The following is an 11,976-nucleotide window of genomic DNA, read 5'->3' on the forward strand; positions in this document are numbered from 1 at the left end:
ACGAAGGAAGCACCATAAAATATGGTATTACATTAGTAGAGTCAGTTGTTCATAATTCATTTATCTGAATAATGAAAATGTCATTTTTCAGTGTGTGAAGAGTGACCAATCTGCTTCATCCATGAGAACAGCCTCCAGTTGTGCATGTAGTGTCTCATATTAACATTGTCTCTCCATCCAGGTGTTTATCCTGCGAACATCTCTCTAGACCCTGGGCACATACAGGAAGTCAGGTGAACGTACGGTACATGCAGGAGACACAGTTGAGCCTCAATGTTGTACACCTTCTCTCCTACTCCATGTCAGACTTCAACTCAACTGACTTCATCAACCCCTCCACATTCATCCTGCTGGGCATTCCTGGCCTGGAGGCAGCCCACGTCTGGATCTCCATCCCCTTCTGCACCATGTACATCATAGCCATCTTGGGGAACTTCACCATCCTGTTCATCGTAAAGACAGAGCCAAGCCTCCATGTGCCCATGTACTATTTCCTCTGCATGCTGGCCGTCACTGACCTGGTCCTGACTACGTCCATCCTACCCAAAATGCTGAGCATCTTCTGGTTCAATTCCAGGGAGATCAATTTCATTGCATGCCTGACCCAGCTGTACTTCAGTCTCAGCTTCTCTACGATGGAGTCTGGGATCCTCGTGGCCATGGCTTTTGATCGCTATGTGGCCATCTGTGATCCCCTGAGACATTCCACCACTCTGACAAACCCCATCGTGGCCAAAATTGGCCTGGCTCTGGTGCTGCGTGGTGCCATACTCGTACTGCCCTATCCCTTCCTGGCGAGGAATTGGCCATATTGCAGAACGAACATCATTCCCCACACGTACTGTGAGCATATAGCTGTCGTGAAGCTGGCCTGCGCCGACATCCGTGTCAGTAGTTACTACGGCCTCTCTGTGGCATTCTTCGTAATTGGTCTGGATGTGTTTTTTATCGCCATGTCCTATACCCAGATCCTCAGGGCCATCTTCAGACTCCCAACAAAGGACGCCCGGCTCAAGACTGTTGGGACCTGCGGGTCCCACCTCTGTGTCATCTTAGCCTCTTACATCCCAGCTCTCTTCTCCTTCCTCACTCACCGGTTTGGGCACAATGTGGCCCTGCACGTCCACGTTCTCATGGCCAACATGTACCACCTGTTGCCTCCCATGCTAAACCCCATCATCTACGGGGTGAGAACCCAACAGATCCGGGATACGCTGCTCCAGCCCTTTACTCATAAAGGGACCTAAAGTTTTCTCCTGGTGGTCTGGCTCTCAGACCGAGCTCCATGCAGAGCTGGCTGGTGACATGGTGCTGGGCTCTTTTCCCTGAATCACTGACTGGCCAGTCAAAGAGACCCTTTCCTGACCTTACTGTGCTGTGTCAGGATGACAAACTGGGGAATCTCACAGGGTTGCCATCTTTCTAATTGCTGGTAACTGTAAGCCTGAGGTCCCACCTCTCTGCCCTGCCTCTTCCCCCAGGTTCCGCCCCTGCTCTGCCTCTTCCCCTCAAGGCCCCGCCCCTCACTCGTTCCTCTCCTCCCCACCCCCGTCACTCTCTGGTTCATCCCTGGGACACTCTGCACCCCAAAGCACCCCATATTTACCATGGTGATGTCATTATGGTATGTTTTGTACAAAATAGGCCCTGTGAGGTATCATTCTAAAAGTCTTAATCTGCTAAACATTGATATCCCCTTGGGTTGTATGTGCTCTCATTGTATGTGAAACTATGAAATCTTGCTATGTGTGAGTTACTAAAGTGTGATATGAGGCTAGAAACACCCAAAACCAGCTTTTCAGGTATGTCAAAGGAGTAGCCAGACAGTGAATTGCTGTCGTCAACACCAATCCAGGGAAGAATCCACTAGAACAGGAACTCTGCATAAGAAAGCCTCCTTGGAGGGAGCACAGAGACAATGGAGAATGTTTGGCCAATGGGGGCACCCCCCACACACACTTCACATACATAGACTTTCCAGCAAGCTGGAAGAAACTATAAAAGATGGGGAGTGACATCATCTCTTGTCTTCACTCCCCCACAACTCAACACCTGCAAGAAGCTCTGAAAGGCAAAGGACTTTGAATGGGGGAGAGGAGTCCAGACTGCAATGGAGATACAGCCTGTGCTTAAAGAATCTGTAAGCCTCCTTGTATTATTGGTCAGGGTGAGATATTGCTGATTCAAATCCTATTTAATGTGTACAATTCTTAGATTGCAAGTTTGTTTGCTTTCCAACATAACCTTATTTGATCTGTTTGTTATCACTTATAATCACTTAACATCTATCCGTCTGCAGTTAATAAACCCGACTTATGTTTTATCTTAACCAGCGTGTTTTTGAGTGAAGTGTTTGGTAATCTTAGCGCCGTTAGCAAAGGCTGGTGCAGATCTTCCCCCATCAAGGGGGGAGAGGACTATTTAATAAGCTTGTGCTTTGTACATTCCTCTGCAGTGCAACATGGTCTAATTCTGGGTTTATGCTCCTGCAGGGATGCAAAGCTGGGGAGCTGGGAAATTGGCTGATGCCTCCATTGTCGGTCCATGAGTGGTTTAGGTAAAGCACTCAGGTAACTTAGTTGGGTGTGTGGCACTACCTGCTGTTGTGTTGGGTGATAACAGGGCTGGGAGGGGCTGGCTGTGTGTCACCAGCAGAGCAGGGGGAGCGGCCAACCTAGCTGAATGGTTTGGAGGCACAGCGGTTCCAACAGCTACCAGGCTTCACCCTGAGGGTACATCCCATCACAATCTCCACTTTCCATCCAGCCCCCCCAGCTTGGTTCCCTCTACTCCCAGGCTGGGACGAGAGCTGCTGCAGCCTGACAAGGAGCCTTCCTGCGGGTAGGAGGTGGCCCCGGTTAATGACTCAATGTCTCCCTCTGCCCTGCATTAACCGAACATCATTATACATAGAGATATGAATAGAGTTCTTACGTCAGTTTCATGGAAGAGATTGTGCACTTTAGAGTTGCAAAGAGTTCTTTCAGAATTAATCCTTAGGTTGCAGTCCAATGTCCACTATCAGGGTGATCCAGAATGGAACTGGAGACCTTGGTATTGAGCTTCCCCTGATGAAGCTTTAGCAGAATTGAGATGACAGGATCAGGACCCAAGTATTCTTTTATAGACCACTGGAAGGCTATGAAAATAATGAAGCTTAGTTGTTTCAAAGGGAAGTAGAGACAATGAAGTTATTACACCTAAGTTTAATTTAAATGTTAATATTTTCTTTTGATCTTTGAATCAACAGATATACGACCAGACAGGAACCATCTGTTTACATGTTTAACATCTAACAAGTTATAAGTAAACACATACAATTGGCATTACCTCTAATTTTCTAACAATACAGGTTTGCATTTCAAAGCTCTAGTCCACTTCCCATTTATGTTGCTATTTATGAGGAATAGCCCTAATCACCATTTATATACTTCTCTAATATGTCTTTAAAGGTTGAATTGAGATCAATTAGCCTTCTAGTTGCATAACCCTTTCTGAGCCTGTGTCACACCTATTAACTCATGTTTGATTGTATGAACCATCCGTATCCTTATGTCTTTGGGCTTTTACTGTGCTCTTCGCTCAGGCTCCTTGTGCTCAGAGGTAGGAGGCTAGGGCGGAGGCATCTATCTATAAATTGGTTGGTCATTAAAGACTATCAGCCCTAACAAGTTCTCGCCCAGAGAGAAGAAAGGAGTTACTGCATTCTAGATAAAACCATTTTTCTCCCGCTTCTCTGCTGTGGGGTGGGCTTGGAAGGAATGGAATCTCCCCAGAAGAGGGAACAGAGAGAGGAGGGGTTGGTCCAGCCCTTTAAAAACACAGAGACTGGATGAGACAGAAGAAGCTGGAGCAGGAGAGAGGCACAAGTGCGGCAGAGGGGACGCTTTGGTTGTAGAGCTGTGGCTGCAGTAGAGAGACCCACTCCAGATGGAGGAGAAGCCAGGAATTACAGGAGATGGCCCCTGGACAACTTAGAGGTCTCTGACCAAATCCAAAAGAACACTCCAGGGCAATGAGGACACTGAAGCAGGGAATGGTGGGCAGGTGTTGTATTGTGTTTTAACTGGATCTGGGTATCTCTTATGCTGTCTAAAGTAGAGGAATTGGTTTAGCAACCCCTTTTGCAAGGCCCAGGTCTGTTTGCTTTAACAATCCTGTGCCCTGAAAGAGAGAAATTGGAAACTGAGTGTGCCCAAGGAGGAGCTCTCGGTAGTGTGCGTTGAAGCAATTGGAGAGTCTGGAGAACCAAGCCAAAACTAGTCCCAGGTCCCTGGCGCTTGGCGTGCACATCTCTGCTCCCAGAGCGAGGTGCTAGAATAGAATAGAGGTGCACCCCGAGAGTGGGCCTTGAAAACCAGACCTAGAGTAGGGCCTGAACCCTGCTCCAACTCAAAAACACATGGGTCCTGTGTGTGGGACCCAAACACGGCTGCTTGGCAGGTGTCCGGGAACGGGAGCTTGAGTGGGGCTGGGAGTCCCTGTTCTACTGGATTTCGTCCCATCCCTCTCTCTCTCTCCATGCATTTTGGTTCCTTTTCTCTCCTTTCCTTTCTAACTCCCTACACACACACACATGCCTCCCTCTCTCTGCCACTTCTAGTGTGCATCCCACCCTAGGTGCCAGTTACAAAGACTCCACTTCAGTGGCAATTGCAAGTGTAGCACTGTGAACCACTGTACCTGAGCAGTGATCTGCTGGGCAAGAAGCGGTGCGCATTAGTCTGGTTATTAATCCAGATAAGTCCCTGGCCATTACCATTAAGTTGCCTGCAACTGCAAACTGCAACCAGCTCAGTATTAACCTGTGTAGAGGGATTGCTGGGCAGATGGTAGCTACATAGACAGGGCTGGAGGCTGCTTGAAAGATATGGGAGCTCCGGTTGTACAGCGCAGCCCTTGGGGGGATGTCATGGCCACAGGCTGCTACAAAGCTGCAGATCTATAGAACAATGGGTCCCCCAGCTCCAGTGGATGGAAGCAAAATGTGTGAGACTGAGAAATGCTGAGGAACTCTGGGCTGATGTTTTCAATGTTTGTGTCTCCAGCATCTTCTCCGTATTGAGATCAGCAGCACAAGATCAGGAGTGAGGATATATTGAACCCACAACCGCCCCCATCAGCCTTGTGTCAGTTTTTGGCAGCTTTCTTGTTGGGAACACATTGCTAGAGTGAAAGACCAGCAAGTTCTGAAGTGGGCACACTGATGAATTCCACGACATAGCCAGTGATCACCTGGGTGCCAAAAGCTGTTGTGGCACAACAGACCAGCTGCTGCGTGAATATGTAACCTGACCCCCTTAAACACCTTCCCAAAGATGAATCCGGGCAGTGCTCAGTTTGCAAGGAGGATACGTTCCTTTGGGATTTGCCATGAAGATGATGATGATGCCTGATGGGACGAATGGCTCCCCAGATACTGTGGCAAAAGGTCTGTTGATCCAGTAATGTGTGTGAGGCTGAGGTCTGACAAACAGAAAGTGCAGGTGACACTCGCTGAACAAGGAAAGTGAGAGGGACATTTTCAGGGGGTCACATATTGCATGTGTGATGGGTAGCGGTGAAAACACTCTTCCAATTGCCTTTGCTCTGTACCTCAGCTTGGTTTTTTTCCTGTGGTACAGACCAGAATGTAGTCTTTTTCAGGACATGGATGTATGTCCTCAATAAAAATACAAAATTAGATCTCAGAGAGCTCTGGTTTGATAGATATTTTTCTGTGACAAGCTGTACCCCAAAACAACACCCTGGCAACCCCATATTCACCTGTTTTATATAGTTGCCACAAATCTTGCACAAACTATGTCATGTGAGATGTGAATGGAAAAGCTATGGTTTGCTGAACATGATTATCCTATTTGTATACATGTCTCATTTTTCTATCTGAAGTTATGAATATTGACTATGTACCTGGATTTCAATTGTGTTTGCTTCTGTGGTAACTCCCACAAGGTAGTTTACATCCAGTCGAGCCAGGACATTGGGAATGGAGTATTCAAGTTGATGGCCCATCAATGAGCACAATGTGCCATAGGAGAAGCTTTATCCCCACCAGATGGACTTTCCTCTAGACGGTGTAGCCAGAATATGGGTAATGGCCCCTGCTATGACTCACTAAACCACTCAAGGGCATGTGACCAGCTCATATGACACCGGACTCCATCTTGTGCCTGTACTTTCCCACTAACTGCGCTGGGGGCTTTGTTTGTGACAATGAAGTTCCTTGCACCTGGCAAAAGTTATAAAAATGGGAGGTGACATCATCACTTGGCCTCACTCCCCCCACAACTCAACACCTCAAAACACGGCTAGAGGGAAAAGATTTTGACTGGGGAGGTGGTCCCCAGCTGGAAAGGAGAAATCCCGCCCCGTGAATGGAAGATTGGTGAACTGTTTGTACCATCAGTGAGATACTGCTTGATTCACACCCTTTCTACTTTATAGAACTCAGATTGCGATTTTGCTTTATTTCTTAAGTATTCTACTTTGATCTGTACACTTATTACTTATAATCACTTAAAATCTATCCTTCTGTCATTAATAAATCTGTTTTATATTTTTTTACCTAATACAGTGTGTTGTTTGAAATGCAAAAGGGAAACCTGCTCAAGAAGACAGGCTGGTGCACTGTCCTCTCCAACTTGAGGGAGGGACGGACTGGGTAATAAACTTACTCTGGTCAGGCTTCTGACCAAGGTAAGACGGTACAGCTCTGGGCTCCTAGGCTGGGGAGCTGGGGGGAATTGGCTGGAGCCTCTCTATTGTTGGTTCATGAGTGGCTGGCGAAAGCATTCATAGAACTCAGCCAGGTGTGTCCCTGCCTGTGAATCTTTGTGTGAGTGCAGGACCTGGAGGGGTCTGCAACTTTTCACATAATCACAGTGTGAGGGGGGTTTCAGATTAGTGTGCCAAAGGGCTCAGCAGTACCCCAGTTCCAGGTTGCACTCCGGTCAAAATTATGGATGAGATGGCTTCTCTAGATGAAGATTTTGAGCAGACACAAGCCTCTATTGTAAATAAACTACAGACTGAGGGGTTTACACTTAGTGAGAAGCATGGTCACATTTTACCCCATTCCTCTAATCCCCAACCCTACCAATCCCCACCTGTCACTTATCGTACTAGGTTTGTAAAACTAGCTTCTGCAAGGCTGTCAGCATTAATGGCAGGGAACACCTTGTGTGGGAAGATAAAGGGGCAGAAATTTCTGTCATTAGGAGGAATATAGTGCAACAAGGTGACCTACTGACAGGACAGATGTCAGAGCTTTTATTATTTGGTGGTTACAAAATCCTTTTGCCTTTGGCTAAAGTGCACATAGAAACTGAGGGTTTGGAAGCTGTATGATCAGTGGGGGTAGTAGAAGATACCCCTATTGATATGCTAATTGGCAATGATTTCTTCCGTATTGCTCAGACTGTTAAAGTGTCCGTCTGCAGCAAGAAGGAGCATTCTGCTGGGACCTCAGAGGAAAAGAGGAAAGTCCCAGGAACTGCTGAAGGAATGAGAGAGTCTCCTTGATTCCCCTGCAGGAGGGGGAAGTTGCATGTTTCCAGGGGTGGGGGTGGTTGAGACCAGCTCCTGCCCTTCAGCTGAAGGCAGCGTCACCTCAGGGAGAAAAATGTCCATGTTGCAGCTAAACAAGAGATAAATCCAATGCCAAAGAGCACAAGGAGATGTGTCCCAGAGGGGAGCCCAGAGAAGGGTGATAGAATCATAGAAACCACTGAGGAGGTGGGTGTGGGTTCCTTTAACACTGCAGCAGGAGGCAACACCACCTCAGGAAGGGAGCGGGGTGTGGAGCCTGCCACTGAGACAACTGTCCAGGCTGTTAGCTGTGAGCCCTTCCCGGCTGACCAGGGGAGAGATCCCACTCTAGAGAGCATAGGGGTATGTGTCCTAGAGGGGGGCCCAGAGGAGGAAACTGGGGGAGAAATAGTGGGGGGACAGGAATGTCTCCTCACTGATCACATGGGGGAGGATGCTCAGGACAGAATGGCTGATTCAGCATCTGTGCTCCCAGGCACCCAACCTGTGGCTCAGGCTTTGACAGGGAACGGACCTCCGGGAGCGGAGCTGTCACACAACTGACCTCTCAGTGTTACTTTCAGTTTAAACCTTATTTAATCTTGCCACATTACTAATGTAAATACATGTATAAAGTTAAAATAAGTTCTGTAAATCAAAAGGACATCTTGGTTTAGTAAAAGAACAAGGTAGCCTCCATTTTGGATTAGGTTCTTGTTCCTCTAGACCAAGAAAGGGCAGGAAAATAGAAAGAGCGGGAATCTGACCTTGCCCGGCAACAGCTGCCTATAAAGACAGATGAGGGGAGGAGCCAGTGGGCTTGAGCCTTTGAGCTGTCAGAGGTTCAGGTGTCTAGCTCTCTCTCGTAGTGCAATACAATCTTGGCCCTGGCTATTGGCCTGCAATAGTTACTTACTAATTAAGTTGGGTTTGTTTGTTTTGTTATTTTGGGAAAGCAAACTTGCATACATGGACCTGGTCCGATTAGTTAGATCACTCTTACACTCACAGATGACGCAAAGCGGGATAGGGTGGGAGTTAAGATAGGGATACGTACCTGTCTATTCCATCTGCCATCCACGGTCAGTGTCCATCACTGGCTTTGGTCATCCGGATCCTGCAGCCTCTCCATCGCTGACGTCTGAAAAGGTAGAAGAACATCCTTTTATTTTAGAGTGTATAAATGTGTGCTTGTGTTATCCCGAATCTCCAAAATCATTAATCCACTTCCCTTTCCTTCCTTTCCCTTGTCCCTTAGTAAATAAAGAGTTGTTGTTTGTTTACATTCATGTGTGTGTGGTTTATTGGAATCCAGCTGTGGTAGATCGGCTTAACAGGGGGACTCTGCGGGAGGTAAACTGTAAGACTCCCCAAAGTCTTCTCATCAGATTGGCCCAAGAGAGATAAAAATCCTTACATCAGGGACAGAGAGAGGGTACCCCAATCCAGGTAGATATTTTTCAGGACTTTGTTCCCGATATGCTTGTGAAAACTTTCTCTTTCAGACAGGATGCAGGTCCAACTGAATCAACGGTTGTCTGTGGAAATGCTAATGACCCAACTGACAGAGGTGAGGAGGAAATTCCTTGGGTTGGGGAAGACACAGACAGCAGTTGTGAAAAGACACATCTTTTAGCCCAGAGAGCACAGATCACAGCCCTCTAAGAATGGGAGAGGGGAAGGTCCAAGTGCTGGGAGTGGGGATCACAGGGAAAGTCCAAGTGGGGGGTGGATTTTTTCCATGGGCATAACCCTGGGGTTGTGAAGCAGCTCCACAGAGGGCTAGCCAACATGCAAAGTCCCCTTACATCCTTACCTCACCAGACCCTGGCATACCAAGTCCCCAAAGATCGCCTTAGACTGAGATCCCTACTGAAGGGGACACTTGGGGGAAAGGAAAACCAGTAACTAAACATGTGTTAAGTTTCAGGGAGGAGTTGAAAGACACATTGGGTATTGAACAAATCAAACTGTCCAAGCAGAAGGCATGGTATAATAAAAATACTTGAAAACACCTACCTGTGATAAAAGATTTGGTGTTATTGTTAAATCTCATGATGCAATGTTTGTTGCTAATAGGAAATCTTATAACAAAGAATGTGGTACTGATGGTAAATCCTATGAAAAGATGTAACATGCATAATTTTTGGGAAAAGCTTTCGGACATGCTACAAATAATAAACAAGAAGCCCTATGGGGATACTGCTTCTCAACTAACACCTGTAAACAGGCTCAAAGCTCGTCACAGCAGGGAAACTATAATAAATCTGGTCTGCTGTGTGGAAAGGGAAACTGAGGCACACCACTGCATGGCATTGATGAATATCTGTATTGAGTTATCACCAGTTGGAAAAGCTCAATGGTTGACAATGCTGCACCGATACAAAGAGAGGTTTTCTAGGGACCCAGAGAAGGCACACAGAACTTTATAAAAACACATGTGGAGAACACTGCAATGTTTGCAACACTTGGGCCTTGTATGTTCCAAACCTTAAGAAGGCCTTGGGCACACTGCCTCCGAAGTAGTCAGTGACTAACACCCCTGCAATAAATTAAGGGGGGAAGTGTGACATTCTGCGCCCAAAGCAACACCCTGGCACTCCCATATTGAGCATATTGATGTGATTATGATGTATTTTATACAAAATATGTCATGTAAGGTATCAATGAAAAAGTTATGATTTGCTGAATATGATTACCCTCTCTGTATGCATGTATCATTTTTCTACCTAAAGTTCTGAAAGCATGCGAAGGCATGTGACCAGTTCTTGTGACCCTGGACTCCTTTTGTGTCTGTACTTTTCCACTAACTGCACTGGGGGCTTTTGCTTGGAAAAATGAAGTTCCCTCCACATAGAAGGAGCCATAAAAGGTGGAAGTAATAAAATCACTTGGCCTCACTCCCCCCCCCAACCCAACACATGGAAACACCTGAGGAACAAGGACTGAACTGGGGATTTGGTCCCAGGATGAAGGGATTTCTAGCCTGTTGTAACGAGGCGGCCTTTGGCGGGACAGTACTGAGAGTATCAATTCAGGACAAATTGCTTAGAGCCAGGCAGTCACAGCCCAAGGCTGGGGTTCAATTACTAAGGCAAACCAAACCAGCCAAACAGAGAGGACTTCGGTTTTACCCCACTAGCTAACCTGAAGTCATACAAGCAATTCCCTCAGATACTCCAGTTCCCTTGTATCACCACCAGCACCACTCCTTATGGAGATGAATGGTTATGAAAAACAATACCCTTGTAAAAGAAAAAAGGTGCTCCCAATCCAAGAGGACCAAGGCCCAGAGCCAGGTCAGTATAAAAACCAGATCTTACCCACAAATCACGCTATTGCCAGTCCTTTAGAATCTAAAATCTAAAGGTTTATTCATAAAAAGAAAGAAATACAGATGAGAGTTAAAATTGGTTAAATGGAATCAATTACATACAACCATTGCAAAGTTCTTAGTTCAGGTTTGTTTCAGGCTTGATGGGATTACTTCCAATTTACTGTCTGGTGCAGACTGGGTAATAAATTTACCCTCACCGGGCTTCTGACCAGGGTAAGAGGGTACAGATCTGGGGTTCTAGGCTGGGGAGCTGGGGTGGGGGGGGAATTGGCTGGAGTTTCTCTATTGTTGCTTCATGAGTGCCTAGTAAAAGCATTCATGCAACTGCAGCTGGGTGCGTCCCTGGCTGTGTCTGGCTGTGGAAGTGCAAAACCTGGAGAGGATTCCAGCTTGTCACAGCCTCACAGTATTAGAGGGAGCCCAGGTTGGTGTGCCAGAGGGCTCAGTGGTACCCCCCGTTCCAGGTTGCATCCTGGGCAAGTGCGTCACATCCGCCTAACAAACAAGCCATGCTAGACTGTGATTCCATTTCCTGCTTCTCGTGCACTCCGTTACTAACGGAGAGACTGCGGTTACAGCAGGGAAGTCAGGACTCCTGGGTTCTGTCTGTCATTCTCTGTGTGACCTTCACCAAGTTACGTCTCCCTTTCCCTATCAGTATAATGGGTATATGTTCATAGCAAATTTCCTTTCCTAGGTGTTTTGAAGATCCTTCAATTTAAGGTGTTGCACAGTATGATGATAGTTACTGATGAGAATTACTGATCTCTGATCCCTTAGCAATAGCCCCATGTGCCTGCAGAAAGTGTTCGTATCTCCCCTCAGTCATCTTTCTCCAGATCTCTCTGACTACTATCTACCCATTTATACTGGGTATTTACAGGAATCAGACCCTATGGAGCTCTGGGCATTGTCCCTAGTTTTCTTACTAATCAACGACACTTTTTAAATATACACAACTACACAGAGCAGCCAATTCCTCTCTGACTGAGCTGAGAGCCCAAGAGTTCTCATCTCCTTTGGGAAGGTCCCTTAATTACTATTTACTCCTAAAGCTGTATAAATAGCACAGAAGTGCAGACATTGAAAGAGAGACATTGGCTAGCGTGTCT

At 46.7% G+C, this 11,976-nt stretch overlaps 1 protein-coding gene across 1 annotated transcript; it reads left to right on the top strand.

Moving 5' to 3' along the window:
* The first annotated feature begins 248 nt into the window (after positions 1-248).
* On the top strand, positions 249-1,247 carry LOC103306417 (olfactory receptor 52E4-like). The gene has a single exon (XM_008172767.2). It carries the CDS (start codon positions 249-251, stop codon positions 1,245-1,247), a length of 999 nt encoding a protein of 332 aa, XP_008170989.2.
* The last annotated feature ends 10,729 nt before the right edge of the window (positions 1,248-11,976 follow it).

This window comes from Chrysemys picta, chromosome 1 (genome assembly GCF_011386835.1).
Source record: "Chrysemys picta bellii isolate R12L10 chromosome 1, ASM1138683v2, whole genome shotgun sequence".
Classification (NCBI taxonomy): Eukaryota; Metazoa; Chordata; order Testudines; family Emydidae; genus Chrysemys; species Chrysemys picta.